We start from the raw sequence: 18,152 nt of genomic DNA on the forward strand, positions 1-18,152 counted from the left end.
TGAGCCTGAACAACGGACTGGAGTCAAGGAGACGTCTGCCTAGGAATATTGTAATAATAACAGCATTGGCGGAGCTTGTACCACACTCCTGGCACGCCTGTTTCAGTGCCATAGGGACTGTGAGCCCACATTACTGTTTAGGAAACTGAGCTTCAGAGGGTCCAGATGACTCTCCACAGTCACCCAGGAAGGGCAGAGCCTGCACTTGAGTTCAGGCCAGGCCAGGCTCCCTACTGCATTGCAGTGAGAATCCACAGCCGTAGTGACCTCAGCAGCAGAGGGCCTGTGAGATTTTTCCCAACTCACATCTTTTGCGGCTCTCTCAGGCCAGATTTCCTTGATTCTGTTATCAAAAAGACTTTGAAAAGATAAAGGTAAGAATACAGGAGTATTGATAATAATCTCCACTCATTTCTCACGTTAGTAGGCCCCACCATCAGTAGATTCTCACCTTTGAACTGGAGGTTATGTGAAGGGTTGCTCTGTTATATCGTGTTCTTCCAACAGTGTGATATTTGAATGAGTATTTGAGTAAAGTCTTATACTGGAGTCAGCCTAAATTATTTGCCCACTGCTGTTTAAGATCCAGATAAAGTGGTGTTTTGAACTTTTTAAAACTAGTGCCAAACGTAAGTTTCAATCTTATTTCTTTTCTTAATTCAACAGTACATATCATTATTAACAATATATCTTAAGATTATCTTGAAAATGCCTTTACAACTTATCCCACATGCCCTGGAAGCTCCATTCCCCTCCTGAGAGTCACTGGTAACCCAGAGACTTTGCTTAGAACCATATAAAGCCAGTCATGGATTATTTCAACATTACCTTTAATATCTCCCCACAATAAAAATTTCTGGTTTACTTATTGCTGAATTTTGCATGGGCTATTCACATTCTCCTACACGATGGCCAAAACTCAGTATAATGCTAATCCAGGACTAATTTAATAGATTCATTTGAATATTTGTCAATAAATCATCTTTTTAAAAATCTTACAGAATTACTGGCACATTTAGGTAGATTTTATTAAACCAATCGATAATTTTCTGTTCTACCCATTTTCTCTTAAACTTTAATTTAGCTAGTTGTGGTCATTCTTTTTGTAGTAATTTCCTATTGCTAGCACCTGTTAAAATTTGATATGTTCTCACTTGTTTTTAGTAAATCTAATGTTGGGGGGTTTTGTGGGTAGTGGAAAAATTTCATCTTTAATCCTAACCTTGATGTTTTTCCACTTAAATTTAACAAATTGTTTTTGTGTATATATAGTATTAGGAGCAGAAGAAAGATATATATAATGAGACAGCTTCTGGTCCCAAGACATTGGGAGTATAAGAAAATGACACACTTGTTGAAATAGAAGGCCCGAGAACACTGTTTATGGAACTTGAAGGAAAATACTAGATCTGATATAGGGAGGTATGGACAGAAAGATGTAAGGATAAGAAAAAATATTCTAGAGGAATTAGCATTTGAGCTTGCCCAAAGAATAAAGAGTACTTTTCTAGGGATTTGTGAGTCTATTGTGGGACAGTTATATCCCAAATTGTCAAGAATGTAGTACACGTGTGTAGAGCAGCAGTGATGTGTAGTGTTGGAATCCTACTTAAGTCCTGGCCAGAATGATGTATTTAGCTTTATGGAAAAAATAGTAGACTTTGGAGCAGGGACTGCTGAGCGGGGAAGTTCCACAAGTGTGCCTGAGCCTAAGGCTATCCTCTCCACTTGTGATTTATACCCTGGCCCCTCCTCGGTTCTTTGCTTCTGTGATTTTCTTTCTCTTTTGGACTGTATCTCCCTCCCTTATTGGATAATTTTCATTGGCAATGATACATGCCTTATTAACCGTCTCATAACATAGAGGATAGCTAGCTATATGAAAAGAAAATATAGTACGATGTTAATTGTAGAATTTAGTGGTAAACATATGGATGTTTACAGTGAAATTCTTTCAACTTTCTTGTGTGTTTGGAAGTTTTATAATGAAATGTTTGGGGGAAAGCCTTGAACTTCACTGTCTCTTTAGGCTGTTGCCCCATTTTATCAGTACAGGCAAACTCTCTGAACCATCCTCCGTGCTCTTGATTCAGTTTTCAGTCCCAAGCTCCACTGAAATGACACTTATCTAGGTCACCGTTGACTACATCTTGTAAGAGTCAGTAGCCAGTCTCCTTCCTCATCCTGTTTGACTTATCAGTGTTGTTTCATTCATGTAAAAATAATGGCATGCCTACTAAGTCCCATGCACTGTTCTCATCAGTGAACAGATAAAACTCCCTTCCCATGTAGAACTTGCATTCAAGTGCAGAGAGACAGACAACAAAATATGAGAAGTGTGTAGAATGTTAATGTCAAGTATTAAGTAGAAAAATAGAAACAGGAGGGGAATCAGAAATGCTGCGGTTGTTTTTAAAGAAGTTGGTCAAAGAAGGTCTTGCTGTCTTGGTGGCATGGCAGGTCACATTTCCTCTCTCCCTTGAGCCTCTGCACTTCTGACTTTGTATACCAAGTAGGTTTTCTCTGTGTCACTGGCAAGCCCTCAGTTATTGGTGGCTTCTTCCCTAGGTTTCTTAAGCACTGGAGTCCTCCCACCCCCTGGAAATACGTCCTCTGTCTGTGTATACCTTATGTTCTTTGCCCAGATTCATAGCTTCAGACACCATCTTTATGCTGCTTTCAAAATTATATGCCTAGGCTATAATATTCAGCTTTTTTTTTTTTTTTTTACTATTTCTAGTAGACATGTGAAATACTATAATCAGGGGTGTCTGGCTGGCTCAGTAGAGTTCAAGTCCCACATTGAGCATAGAGATTACTTAAAAACAAAATCTTTAAAAAATACTATAATGAGAAAGAGTAGCAAATTTCCTCTCCCCTACTTCCTCCAGACAAACTTGTTCCTTCTGAGGTCTTACCTTCTCAGTAAGGGGCACCATTTACTCACTCAGACCAGATACCCAGAGTAATTCTTTATTCCTCCTCCTACACCCCACTTCCCTTGTCTAACCTTCTGTAAATCCTAATAACTCCACCTCTGAAATGCATCCTAAATCCAGTTGTTTCTTGCCACATTTCACTGCTGTTACCCAGCCAAAGCTGCTAGAACTCTCATTTGGACTATTTCTGTAACTTCCTAACATGTCCCTCTGCTTTCTTTCTTGTCTCTCTGCAATTCATTCTCACAGCAGAGTGAGCAGTTTTAAAAAACAGGCTAAAAAAGTAAATCTATAAATCCAAGCACTGCCCAACTTAAAACTCTCCAATGGCTTTCCTCCACACTTGGAATAAAGTCCAGTATTTCTGGGACACCTGAGTGGCTTGGTGGGTTAAGCCTCTGCCTTAGGCTCGGGTCATGATCTCAAGGTCCTGGGATCGAGTGCATCGAGCTCTCTGCTCAGCGGGGATCCTGCTTCCCACCCCCACCCCCTGCCTACTTGTGATATTTCTCTCTCTGTCAAATAAATAAAATCTTTTTAAAAAATAATAAAATCCAGTATTTCTTACCATGATTCACAAAGCCTTTATGATCTGGCTCCTGTGTACTTCTCTTCTCTAATAGTCACTTCCCCCATATTTACTGTGCTCCAGTCAGAAGTGCTTTTCTTTTCCCCCTTCCTTACATAGACCAATCTTATTTCCATTTCAGGGTCTTAGCATTTGCTGCTCCTTGGACTTTAGAATGCTTTTCTCCCAGAGTTCCAAGTTGTATATGGCTACCACCTAAATGAATTCTCTTTCATCCTTGTAAGTTCTCCCTGTCACACCCAGTCTGGGCCAATTCTACCACCTTAATAATCTTGTCCTCTTACCGCTTCCCACTTCTTTCACTGTTTCAGGCTCTTATCATTTCTTCCTTGGATTAATATAAGTAATCCTTTAGCTGAGCTCCCAAACTTTTGTCTTACCCTGCTTTAATCCATGTGCCACATTGTTACCTCAATAATCTTCATCTCTTCCCATGAAAGAGAAGATCCATTTTATTTCTTGATAAAGAAAAGGCACTTGAAAAAATTCAATACCTAAAAGGTTGATAGGCTCAAATGAAACATTTTTGGTTAGACTCCATCATAGGTGGTGATGTTGTGTACTTCACGTTGTATTACATCACAATACCTATTTGTTTTACCACCAGTGCTAAAATTGACCCCTGGAATAGAGTAGTGACAGTGATTACTCTATTGTACAATTAGTTTTTCCCTTCTAACTAGTTAGTGTTCTAGGGTTATTAGTGTTAATTTGACATTAGAAAAATGTTCCATATCCACCAATTACCCAAATTTTTTTTGTTTTTAATTATAATTCCAGTATAGCTAACACAGTGTTATATTAGTTTCATGAGTACAGTATATCGGTTCTATTATGGTCCATAATCAAAGGAGCGAGACTGATACAAAGCGAAGGTCAAACAAAGCTTTATTTCGTGCCAAGCATCGAGAATCAAACTGACCGGTCAGGGCCGTCTCTTGCAAAGAGGTGACCCCTCCCAGCCTCACAGACTAACTTTTATAGAGGTAGTTTAGCCAGGCTATACACAGGTGGCCAATGAGATTGCAATGCACAGAGAAAACTGCACAGTCATGTTAGGTCACACACGGGCGGCCAATTGAATTACAGTTCACCCTAGTAGATGTATGTGTGCCCCACTGATTGCCCATCTCTACCTGGCTGACCCGCCCTTGTATCTGGGCTTTGCAAGTAGGTTCCTCTGGGAGGGGCAGGGTCAATCTAAGTTTACTGCATGAACAACAAAATGGCTCCCTCTGATTAAGTAGGCCCTTACAGATTCAACAGTTCTGCACGTTACACAGTGTTCACCATTTTACGTGTACTCTTCAATCCCCATCACCTATTTCCTTCCCCCCACCATCTTCCCTCTGGTAACCATTAGTTTGTTCTTAAGAATCTGTTTCTTTTTCTTTTTCACTTTTTGAACTGTTTCTTGGTTTGCCTCTTTTCCCCCTTTATTTCTTAAATTCCACATGAGTGAAATCATGGTATTTGTCTTTCTCTGATTGACTGATTTTGCTTAGCATTATACTCTCTAGTTCCACCCATGTTGTTGCAAATGGTAGGATTGCATTCTTTTTTTATGACTAATACCCCACTATATATACATACCCCATCTTTTTTTTTAACTAATATTTTTATATATATTTTTTTAAGATTTTATTTATTTGTCAGAGAGAGGGAGAGAGAGCGAGCACAGGCAGACAGAAGCAGAGGGAGAAGCAGGCTCCCTGCCGAGCAAGGAGCCCGACGCGGGACTCGATCCCAGGACACTGGGATCATGACCCGAGCCGAAGGCAGCTGCTTAACCAACTGAGCCACCCAGGCGTCCCAATACATACCCCATCTTTTTTATCAGTTCATCAGTTCATGGACACTTGGGCTGCTTCCATATCTTGGCTATTATAAATAACATTACTATAAAACATTGAGGTGGCTGTATCCTTTTGAATTAGTGTTTTTGTATTCTTTGGGTGAATACCCAGTAGTCTGATTATTGGATCACAGGATAGTTCTATTTTTAACTTTTTGAGGAACCTCCATACTGTTTTCCACAGTGGCTGCACCAGTTTACATTCCCACAAATGGTGCTCGAGGGTTCCTTTTCCTCCACATCCTCACCAACACTGTTATTTCTTGTGTTTTTTATCTTAGCCTTTGCAGCATGTGTGAGGTGATAGCTCTTTATAGTTTGATTTGCATTTCCCCAAAGATGAGTGTTGTGGAGCATCTTTTCATGTGTCTTTTGGCCATCTGTGTGTCTTTGGAAAAATATCTGTTCATGTTGTTTGCCCATTATTTAGTTGGATTATTTGTTTTTGGGGTGTTGAATTGTATAACTTCATTATGTATTTTAGATACCCTTTATTGCATATGTCATTACAAATATCTTCTATTTGGCAAGTTGTCTTTTAGTTTTGTTGATTATTTTCTTTGCCGTGCAGAAACTTTTTATTTTGATGTAGTCCCGATGGTTTATTTTTGCTCTCATTTCCCTTGCTTCAGGAAACCTATCTAGTAAAATATTGTTGCAGCCAATGTCGAAATTACTGGATTTGCTACCCACATGTTTTTAATGCCATTTAATAATCCTGACTGAATTGGCATTTTATTAAGGTTTACAAAATTGCGTTTATAATATGTCATGCTTTTTCTACATTCACTGAGTGGTAGTCCCCTGTTTTAAGAAAAGGTTTTTTTTCATTGACTGGGATTATTAGAAACCTAAAATACAGTTCACATTGGAAAAACATAATACATGCTTGTCTTATTTTTTTTTAAGATTTTATTTATTCACTTGAGAGAGAGCAAGCAAAAGAGGGCAGTTGTCAGGGGGAGGGGAAGGGGCAACTGGGGCTCTATCCCAGGACCCGAGCTGAAGGCAGTTGCTTAATCAACTGAGCCATGCAGGCATCCCCAATGCTTGTCCTTTTTAATTAGTATTTTCATAAATGAAATTTAATAGTATAAATGGTGAAAATGAGTTTATCTCTTTTTTTGTTACTATTGTTATGGACCCATAGATTTTCATTGATATGGTGTGTTTTAATCCACCAAAATCATTACTCGTTTTTTTTATTTTAAGATTTTATTTATTTATTTGAGGGAAAGAGAGAGAGAGAAAAAGCATAAGTAGGCTAGAGGGGCAGAGGGAGAAGGAGAAGCCGACTCCCTACTGAGCAGAGAGCCCTGTGCAGTGCTTGATACCAGGATCCTGGGATCATGACCTGAGCCAAAGGCAGACGCCCAACTGACTGAGCCACCCAGGTACCCCATAAACCATTATTGTTTTTGATGCTCACCCTGTTATATCTTTAGTCAGTAGGAACTCTTTCAAGCTTCCTCCTGTGTCCTTGATCATGACCTCATTAATATTTGAAATCTTCCTTACTTTCTGACATAAGATGCTCCAGTTCCCAGGCTATTCTTCAATTTTCCCAGCCTCAGACTTGGAAATAGCCAGTGCTCTGATTATTTCTGGTTTCTTTTTGAAGGAAATTTACTAAAGACCACGATCTGAGAACAAGAGATAGTGCTTTTGATGAGTGTGTTTGGGTAATAGTGGGTCTAGGCCATTTCAGTGGCTGGAGCTAGGAAATACTTGAGGCACTTGTTCAGACTTGTTCTTTTGTTTATAGAAGCTTTATTGAGATATAATTTACATGCTATCAAGTTTGTCCTCTTTAAGTGAACAATTCAGTGATGTTCATTGTATTCACAGGGTTGTATAACTGTCATCGCTAATTCCAAAACATTTTCATCACCCCAAAAAGAAACCTTGTACCCATTAGCATTCCTCTCCATTATCTCCTTTCTATCCAGCCCCTGGCAACCCCTAATCCACTTTCTGTCTCTGTGGATTTTCCTATTCTAGACACTTTATGTAAATGGAACCATGTAATATGGGGCCTTTTCTGTCTGGCTTCTTCCACTTAACTTAAGAGGTTCCTCTGTGTTATAGTATGTATTAGTCCTTAATTCCTATTTATTGCCGAATAATACTTCATTGCAAGGTGTACCGCATTGTATTCATTCACCAGTTGAAGGATTGTTGCCATTTTATGGTTGTTTTGAATAATGCTGCTCTCAACATTTGTGTACAAGTCTTTGTGTGGACATGTTTTCATATCTCTTGGATGTATACCTAGGAGTGGAGTTGCTGAGTCTTGTGGTAACTGTGTCTAACATTTGAGGAACTGCCAGACTGTTTTCTGAAGGAAGCGCTCTATTTTGACATTCCTCTTGGCAATGAATGTTCAGATTTCTCCACATCTTCAACACTTGCTATTGTCTTCTCTCTTTTAGACATCCTAGTTAATGAGAATTTTATCTCATTGTGGTTTTGATACGCCTTTCCCTAGAGATTATTATGTTTGAGCATCTTTCCATGTTACAGTAATTTTTTAAAAATCAAATTCATGGGGTGCCTGGGTGGCACAGTCTGTTAAGCCACCAACTCTTGGTTTCTTGCCCAGGTCTTGAACTCAGCATCGTGTGATCAAGCCTCCAGACCGGCTATGTACTCAGTGCGGAGTCAGCTTGAGATTCCTTCTCCCTCTCCGCTCCTACTTGTACTCGCTCTAAAATAAATAAATGAATAAATCCTAATAAAGTAAAAAACAAAAATTGAATTCATGTTGAGATTCTCCATTTGGTATTTTTTAAAGATTTATTTATTTTCTTACTTATTTGAGAGACAGAGCAGGGATAGGGGCAGAGGGAGAGGGAGGGAGAGTCTCAAGCAGACTTCCCACTGAGCATAGAGCCCCATGCAGGGCTTGATCTCACAACCCCCAGAGCATGACCTGAGGCCAAAATCAAGAGTTGGTCCCTTAACCAACTGAACCAGGCACCCCTGCATTCAGTTTTAATATAATTGTGTTTTCACTGTTTCCTGATGCTTGTCATTGCAAATATTTCTTATTACCCTGAAAATCTTAGTTCCTAACATCACTCATATAATTATGTATTTGCTTTAATGTACGATATAAAGAAAACAATCTTAAAATTATCAATATCAGTAAGATTTCAAACAATTAAGAAAATAAAGGAAATTTAGAATTCTTTTGTGCTTCTTTTTGGTCCTTAAAACACATCCCATGAAGAATGTACATTCAGAATTTTGTAGTCTGAAGTCCCTTGAAATAAAATATTTCTGAATATGACTATATTTAACATTCAGTCAGGTTTACTTGTTTCTGATTGTTGTCATTTACAGAATTTTAAAATTTTAGATTCTTTTAAAATGGGTAATAAATATATGTATTTCAAAGGTCAAAACTATAGAAAGGGATACACTGAGAAATCTTGCTTCTGCCCTTTACCCTCTATCAGTCAGGGTCCCAACAGGAGACAGGTGGCACATTCAAATGAGGACAATTTATTGAAGGTTGATTTACAAAGGGACTAATTACAAAGGTGTGGGAGGCTATAAAGGAATTCCAAGTTCTAGAGGAATTGCAGGGTTAGCACGATGGACCTGTCGCCACCCAAGGCAGAGAGAAGGAAATTTAAGTGCTGGAACCTGTCAAAGGACACAGCTAGTTGGAAGCCACTTCACAGAGAGAGAAGTAGGGCAATAAATACCCTGACCCCATTTTTTCCCTTCCCTCCTGCCAGAGCTCCCCAGTGACCAAATCCAGCTAGAAGCAAAAGGTATGAGAGCCTATTGATACAGGGCAAAAAGCAGGGAGGAAAATGGACCAGGAGAGGCTGACATGTGTCCAGCTCAGTTTCTGTGTCCTGCTCTCCACTTTGTATAAATGACCATTTCTTGATTATCTTTCAGTATCCCTTTTTGCAAATGCAAGTAAATAGATTTGTATTGCTATTTCTAACCCCTTAGTTCTCTTTATGCCAAAGTTTGTATTTAGTTTTTTACTATATATGCTGTTATAAACTTTTTTTTCATTGACTACATCCTTTTCTCTTTCTGCTGTGTAATTCTCCTTGTGTGGCTGTTATACAGTTATTTCAGGTATTCCTCTAATTTCTAGACACTTGAGTTATTTCTGATCTTCTTCTCTTAGAAAAAACCTATAATGAATTGCATAGCTGTGTATTTTCCATTGTATAGTTGTACGCATGTATGAGGGAGATAGATTTCTAGAAGAGGAATTGCTGGCTCAAAAGATGAATTGGTTTAGAAAAGGGTTAGTATCCAAAATATATAAAGAAGTTATACAGCTCAACACCCAAAAAACAATAATCCAGCTAAAACATGGCAGACAACATGAACAGATATTTCTCCAAAGAAGACACACAGATGGCCAACACACACATGAAAAGATGCTCCACATCACTCATCATCAGGGAAATGCAAATCAAATTATGATGAGCTAACACTTCACACATGCCGCAATGGCTGAGATCAAAAACACAAGAGATGTTAACTGTTGGTGAGGATGTGGAGAAAAAGGAACCCTCCAGCACTGTTTGTGGGGATGCAAACTGGTACAGCCACTGTGGAAAACAGTTTGGAGGTTCCTCAAAAAGTTAAAAGTAGAGGGGTGCCTGGGTGGCTCAGTGGGTTAAAGCCTCTGCCTTTGGCTCAAGTCATGATCCCATGGTCCTGGGATTGAGCCCTGCAATGGGCTCTCTGTTCAGTGGGGAGCCTGCTTCCCCGCCCCCTCTCTCTCTGCCTGCCTCTCTGCCTACTTGTGATCTCTGTCTGTCAAATTAAAAAAAAAAAAAATCTTAAAAAAAAGTTAAAAATAGAACTAGCCTGTGACCCAGTAATCAGACTACTGGGTATTTACCCAAAGAATACAAAAACACTAATTCAGAAGGGTACAGGCGCTCCCTCTGGCTTCCCCCACATGCCCTTCCTCACTGTGCATGCTCTCTCTCTCAAATAAATAAATAAATAATTTTTTTAAAAAAAAGTAGGCTCAGGCTGCTGTACCACCAACTCCTACCAATCATAAGTATTTAAGCTAATGTAATACTTTAGCTAAGTATTTAGGATTTTTTCTTGTCCGTGGGAATATCTTGTATATAGTTAGCCATTTTTAAAAGTATGTGATTGTTAGTAGTCATAAAATGGAGTAACTAAAATTCAGAGATGAGAGGCACCAGGGTGGCTCAGTGGATTAAGCCTCTGCCTTCAACTCAGGTCATGATCTCAGGGTCTTGGGATCGAGCCCCGCATCGGCTCTCTGCTCAGCGGGGAGCCTGCTTCCTTCTCGCTCTCTGCCTGCCTCTTTGCCTACTTATAATCTCTCTCTCTCTTTGTCAAATTAAAAAGTCTTTAAAATTTAGAGATGATTTGCCATAGTATAGTATTTAATAACGGAAGAGAGTTGAGGTTTAGATCCCCTTATTTAATCTTAAATTTAGGCCACTTAATGCTCTACCATAGCTGCATAGAAGAAACCAGTGATCTATATAAAATTGTTCAGTCACATCCTAAATATAGACGAGACAGTATTACTGAGATGTGTATTGGCTCTATTTCTTTTCCAAGGGTGGCCTGGTTTATTTGACTCTGGGCAAGGTTTTTTATTAATAAGAAGGAATAACTTTATGCTGAAAATAAAAAATAAATTAAAAAAAAAAAGGAGTAACTTTTTACTCTCTTTTCTTTCCCAGGAAAATCTAATGTAATGGATGCACTTAGTTTTGTAATGGGAGAGAAAACAGCTAATTTAAGAGTGAAAAATATTCAAGAACTCATTCACGGAGCACATATTGGAAGACCCGTCTCCTCTTCTGCAAGTGTGAAAATTGTGTATGTGGAGGAAAGTGGAGAAGAGAAAACATTTACAAGGATTATCCGAGGTACTTTTTTGGTAGATAATTGCTTATGAGTCATTTGATTTTTCAAAAGTTAAGTCAGATCATCTGTTTTCTTCTCTTTTTTTGGAGGGTGTGATTTGTTATTCCACTGGCATAGTAAACTAGAGATTTGGGGGGGTTCTTCCTCTTAGATGGCAAATCTCAGAAGCAAGTAATAGAACCTGTTTGATTCTCCACTAAGAGTCTTCTTTAGATGGATTTGTTCACATTTTCCTGTCGTCAAATAGCATTTTTCTATTTGACGGTTATTAGGTTAAAATGAAGGAGGTTCTCTACATATGTGGTTTATGGTTTTCTTTGTGACAAACTGATTATTATGTATATTTTTGGTTTGTATTGGAAGTTTTTCTATCACCAAATAGCAACCCAAGTGAAATATTTGAATTTGCATTTTTGTCACTTATTCAGGAAACAGGAATTTGATAAATAAACCCTTGTTTCCTGAGTAAGCAAGACTGAGAGTTGCTTATGTGTATCTTTTCTATATGCTAAGAGTTTACAAAGTCTCTGTAAAATAGGCATGTCTTGGTTTTGGTCTTTTGCTTTTGGTGTTTTGTTCTTGTGTACTAGAACATGGTCTTAATGTTCTAGTGTATAAATACTCTCTTATTAACTTTCCCCAGATTCAGCCGCTGATAATTGTGGAAATACTTATACCTTAGTGTGTAACTTAAGTATTTCACCACATTACCACATAGATATCTTTATCGGTGAGTTTTCTCACTTCCTTTGGGTTTTTATTCAAAAATCTCTGTTGCAGCAAAGATTACCTAGCCTGCTCTATTTATCTAAAAAATCATCATAAATTTATATTTTCCCATCTTTATTGAGGTATAATTGACAAGTAAAAATTGCATATATCTATCTAGGGTCTCCTGCTGACCCAGTCAGAAGAGCATGTGACTCTTTTTTTTTCTTTTTTTAAGATTTTATTTATTTATTTGACAGACAGAGATCACAAGTAGGCAGAGGCAGGCAGAGAGAGAGAGGAAGCAAAGCAGGCTTCCCGCTGAGCAGAGAGCCCGATGCAGGGCTTGATCCCAGGATCCTGGGATCATGACCTGAGCTGAAGGCAGAGGCTTTAACCCACTGAGCCACCCAGGCACCCCAAGCAGGTGACTCTTGATCTTGGATTCGTGGTTCTAGCCCCACATTGGGCCTAAAACTTACTTGTAAGAAAAAAAATGCTAATTTTAAAAATTGCATGTGTTTAAGGTATACATCTGTTTTTATATACATTGTGAAATGAACAACACAATCAAGCTAATTTACATATATATCACCTTACATGGTTACTGTTTTCTTTGTATGTTGATGAGTGTGTGTGTTTCTGGTGAGAATACCTAAGATCTACCCTCATCACAAATTGGAAGTATATAATACAGTATTGTTAGCTGTAGTCACATTACTATACGTTAGATCTCCAAAACTCACTATCTTGCATAACTAAAACTTAGTAACCCTTGACCAACCTCTCCCCATTTTTCCCCTCCACCGGTCGCTAGCATCCACCATTCTATCTCTGTTTCTGTGAGTTTAACTATTTTAGATTCTGCATATACCTGAGATCATGCAGTATTTCTGGACTCTCTGTTCTGTTCCATTGGTCTCTATGACTGTTTTTATGCCAGTTCCATACTGTTTTGATTACAGCGACCTTGTAACAAATAGCTTATAAAGAATAAAAATGTATTTCTCACTGTTCTGGAGGCAAGAAGTCCAAGATCAGGTTGCCAGTATGGTCCAATGAATGGCTTTCTTCTGGGCTGCAGACATCTCATTATGCTCTCACATTGGTGGAAGGAACTAGGGAGCTCTGTGGGATCTCTTTTGTCAGCAATCCTGTCCCCAAGCGCTCCACAGCCACAACTTAATCACCTCCCAAAGGCCACACCTCCTAATACCATCACGTTTTGGAGTTAAAATTTCTACATATGAATTTAGAGGGGGCACAGACATTCAGACGGTAACATCCTATTCAAAACCAGAATGCCTGTTCCCCACACACAGAGACTTCCATGTCCCCCTCCCAGCTCTCTTACTCCTTAGCACTTAACGTTTTCTCATGTGGTAATTGTTGTACTTACATAGCTCCTTTTTGTGTGTGTCCGCATTGGAAGGTTTAAACTCCTTGAGATCCAGACTTTCATTCAGTTTGTCCACTGCTGTAGAATACTCCTTGGCATATGGTGGTAATTCAATATTTGTTGACTGATTAAATGTATTTATTAATAACAGGTATGTTGTTGCATAACTGACCATTTCAATAAGAGAAGTAATTTTACTAAACCCTGAATGGTTGTTACATGTCTGGTATCTTTACTTCCAATAATAGCTTTTTTCTTTTATTTTAGGGGGATGCTCAGAATTTCATTTTGATGATAATCCAGTGAGTCGTTCTGTGTACGTAGCTGAGTTGGAAAAGATAGGCATAATAGTCAAAGCACGGAACTGTCTAGTGTTTCAGGTAAGGAGCTGTACTGGTTTGTTTGTTCATGATTTTGAAAATACAGACATATATTTTATATGATGTGCTTTACTGTTTTTAAAAGGGAACTGTGGAGTCGATTTCAATGAAAAAACCCAAAGAAAGAACCCAGTTTTTTGAGGAGATCAGCACATCAGGAGAGCTTATTGGAGAATATGAGGAAAAGAAAAGAAAGTTACAGAAAGCTGAAGAGGATGCACAGTTTAATTTTAATAAGAAGAAAAATGTAGCCGCAGAACGCAAACATGCAAAGTTAGAGAAAGAAGAGGTAAGGTTGTGATGGTGGAACCAGTAAGTGTCGGACACAAAGACTTTGTTAGCATTGCTAGGTATTGGCTTGCGGTTACTAACAAGATGTTAAAAATAATGTAAGACAAAGAAAGTCCACTATTTGTTAAAAAAAAACTTTTTGATGTAGTTTCTATTTTTTTTTTGTTTTTGTTTTTCCTTAATAGGCAGTACAACTTTAACCACAAAAATATCTGATTTTACTGACTAAAAATAAGCTTGGGGGTTTTATATCTTTTATGACAGAAGCTTTCAACTTTTGGATCTGGTCCCCTTGCACTCTTACAAATGTATAAGGCCCCCAAAGAGTTTGGGTTAATGTGGCTTATATCTACCAATATTTATTATATTTGAAACTGAGAAATTTTAAAAATGTATTTTAACAAACTGAGGGTTTTGGAGGGGAAGGGGTGGGGAGTTAGGTGAGCCTGGTGGTGGGTATTAAGGAGGGCACGTATTGCATGGAGCACTGGGTGTGGTGCATAAACAATGAATCTTGGAACACTGAAAAAATTAAATTTTAAAATATATACATATTTTTTAATAGTCAATGTTAAAACAGTAGTAAACATACATTAACATAAATGACGTATTTTTATGAAAAATAGCTGCATTTTTTAAACTAATTAGAAGGGTGGCATTGTTTTACATATTTATCATCTCCTTAATACTTGGCTTAATAGAAGAACCTCTTATCTCCTGCATCAAACCAAATTTATGTGAAGGCCTAGTAGGTTTATCCTCCATCGGTGCAACTGTCAACACAATGAAAAAAGCAAATGAGGGCTTATGAAAAGTGTTTGGACCTCAGGAGCTCCCTCAGAGCGTCCTGGGAACCTCTAGGAGGCCACAGACACACTGCACAGAGACTGCTCTGTGGTATTTCTTGTTGCCCTTCACAATGCCTAGTATAGTGTCTTATTTATGGTTGATAATTATTTGTGCTTAGAATAATCTTTGTCAAATGGAAATCAGTCTGTCTTTCTCTTGCATAAAACCTCTATCAGTGGGCACCTGGGTGGCCCAGTTGGATAAGCGACTGCCTTCGGCTCAGGTCATGATCCCAGGGTCCTAGGATCGAGTACCCGCATCGGGCTCCCTGCTCAGTGGGGAGTCTGCTTCTCCCTCTGACCTTCTCTCCTCTCATGCTTTCTCTCACCCTCTCTCTCAAATAAATAAAGAAAATCTTTTTTTTTTTTTTTGAACAACAAACCAAAATCTCTGTCAGTGCAGTGCTTCCCTCTAGTGTCCCTCCCCGGTGTAGTTATATGGCCCCTTACCCACCTCGCAAGCTTTAGTTTCCTCTCCTCTCCCACCACACTGACCTTCACTGTTTATTGAACATAATGTGCTCACTTCTAGCTCTGAGCTTTTGCTGTTTCCCCTGCCAGACAACTGTGCACCTGATGGTTTCCATGGCCAGTACTCTCTCATTCAAGTTGTCATTAAAAGGTATTTTCTCAGGAAAGCATTTGGTATCCACATGCCAATCTAAGTTGGCGCCCCTCCCTAGTGCTATTGCATTACCCTATTTTTTGGTAACATGTATTGCTGTATGAAATTACCTTGTTTATTACGTTTGCTTGTTTATGCTCTCATTCCCCCTCCCACCATTAGAACAACTAACTTGTAAGTTGATATGAGCAGGGACTTTTTTTTTTTTTTTAAAGATTTTATTTATTTATTTAATGACAGACAGAGATCACAAGGAGGCAGAGAGGTAGGCAGAGAGAGAGGAGGAAGCAGGCTTTCTGCCAAGCAGAGAGCCTGTTGCGGGGCTCAATCCCAGGACCCTGAGATCATACCTGAGCCGAAGGTGGAGGCTTAACCCACTGAGCCACCCAGGTGCCCTGCAGGGACTATTTCCATCTTCTTCTCTACTACAGTCCCCTCAACAGGTCCAGGCACATAGTAAGTAGGCAGTCATTAATATTTGAAGAAATAAATGAAAGGTAGATATGTTTCTCATTGTGATGTTTCTCTGTTTCTTCATATTTTTAAGTATGTGTATTTGTCCTTGGTTTTGTTAGTGGAGAGGGATGATGTCAGTGAAAGACTCTGGTATCCATAATATACTGAAACAGTTTATAGAAATGTAGAGTTACTAAACTTCAAACTTTAGACAGTTAGAATCATTGAATTGCCCAACTATTTATTACCGTGTCATGGCAAATGGCTGTTTACATATTACTCGGAATATATCATTGATTAGGAGATTTCCCTTCAAGGCAGCGCTTTATTCCTTTTTTTTTTTCCCCAAAGATTTTATTTATTTATCTGACAGACAGAGACCACAAGCAGGCAGAGAGGCAGGCAAAGAGAGAAGGGGAAGCAGGCTCCCCGCCGAGCAGAGAGCCCGATGCGGGGCTCGATCCCAGGACCCTGAGATCATGACGTGAGCCGAAGGCAGAGGCTTAACCCACTGAGCCACCCAGGTGCCCCATTCCTTTATTAACAGTACAAATGCTAAGGAAATTCTTCCATTTTACATATATTTTAGAATTTTTAATATTGCTGATCACAGAAAAAATTACATCTTATAGCAGGAATTTTACCTGGAATCCTTGAAGTTATCATGATCTCAGGGTTGAGAGATTGAGCCCCTCCTCAGCCTTGTATTCAGTAGGGCATCTGCTTCTCTCCCTCTGCCCCTTCCCTTGCTTGTGTGCATGTGAGTGTGCGCACACACTCTCTCAAATGTCTTTAAAAAAAAAAAAAGTTGCCAGGCACCTTACAAGTCCTATAACTTCCTTCAGTTTACATATTAGGAAGCTGATGTCAGAAGTGTTCATGGACTTGCCATACTCTGAGGTCAAGACAGAAATGGGACAAAGACCCAGGTTAGCAGGTGCCACTTCTTTGTTCCTACCACTGAGTGGATGAAAATAAAATCATTTACTGATGTATTATATAACTGTATCCAGAAACCTTCTCCAAATAATGCTACTTTTGACAATACTATTTCTTAGTGACATAAGTAATTATTTCATAAATTTAATAACTTGTGAATAATAAATAATAGATAAATAGTAAGTAATTTGATTTCTTAGAGATGGTTTGTTGGTACTAATGCTGAGTATATGAAAAGTCACCTTTAAATATACTTCCTTTTAATGGTTGTTGAATTGTACTGTTTTATAGGCAGAACGTTATCAGAGTCTCCTTGAAGAACTGAAAATGAACAAGATACAATTACAGCTTTTCCAACTATATCATAATGAGAAGAAAATTCATTTCCTGAACACTGAATTAGAGCACGTGAGTAGGGACTTGAGTGTCACAAAGGAGTCTCTTTCCCATCATGAAAATATAGTGAAAGCCAAGAAGAAGGAACATGGAATGTTAACCAGACAACTACAACAAACAGAAAAAGAATTAAAGTGAGTTCTTAAAAATAGTTATTAACAACTGGATTTTATGTACATTGATAGAAAAAATATATATAAGTGACACCTTTAAAGTAGATGTTTTTAAAAAAATTTTTTTACTTTGAAATATTTTTAGTGCACAGAAAAATTACAAAGATAGCAAGAGTTCCCCTATTCCCCACACCTAATTTATCTTACTTTTCACATTATTTATTTGATAGATTATTTTTTATTAATTTATTATATTAATTTTATTAATAATATTATTAATAATTAACAGCCAGTGGTCATTATTAATTTGTCAGAATTCATGAACCAGTGTTGAGACACTACTATTAACTAAAGCCCATACTTTACTCATATTTTCTGATTTTTCCCCAGTGTCCTATTTCTGATTGGGAATACATTACATTTAGTCATCGTGTCTCCTTAGGTTCCTCGTGGCTATGACAGTTCCTCAGTCTTTCTTTATTTTTGGTGACCTTGAGAGTTTTGAGGAATATTGGCCAGGTTTTTTTTGTAGAATGTCTGTCAATTTGTATTTGTCTGATAGTTTTCTTGTAATTAGTAAAGGTTTATGAATTTTGAGGAGGAAGGCCACAGAAATAAAATGTCATTGTCATCATATCACATCAGGAATGTCAACATATAATCTGTATGACATACCATCTGTCTCATACATGATAATATGAAACTGACCT

The 18,152-nt window shown here is 38.4% G+C and overlaps 1 protein-coding gene across 1 annotated transcript in view; it reads left to right on the forward strand.

Annotated features, from left to right (window-relative positions):
• Nucleotides 1-18,152, forward strand: part of SMC1B (structural maintenance of chromosomes 1B) — a 76,149-nt gene that overhangs the window by 1,645 nt on the left and 56,352 nt on the right. Inside the window, exons 2-5 of the mRNA XM_059401799.1 lie at nt 11,101-11,289; nt 13,662-13,774; nt 13,860-14,063; nt 17,225-17,463. Coding sequence (XP_059257782.1) covers nt 11,101-11,289; nt 13,662-13,774; nt 13,860-14,063; nt 17,225-17,463 — 745 coding nt within the window. The remainder of the gene's footprint in view (nt 1-11,100; nt 11,290-13,661; nt 13,775-13,859; nt 14,064-17,224; nt 17,464-18,152) is intronic.

Source organism: Mustela nigripes, chromosome 6, assembly GCF_022355385.1.
Source record: "Mustela nigripes isolate SB6536 chromosome 6, MUSNIG.SB6536, whole genome shotgun sequence".
Classification (NCBI taxonomy): domain Eukaryota; kingdom Metazoa; phylum Chordata; class Mammalia; order Carnivora; family Mustelidae; genus Mustela; species Mustela nigripes.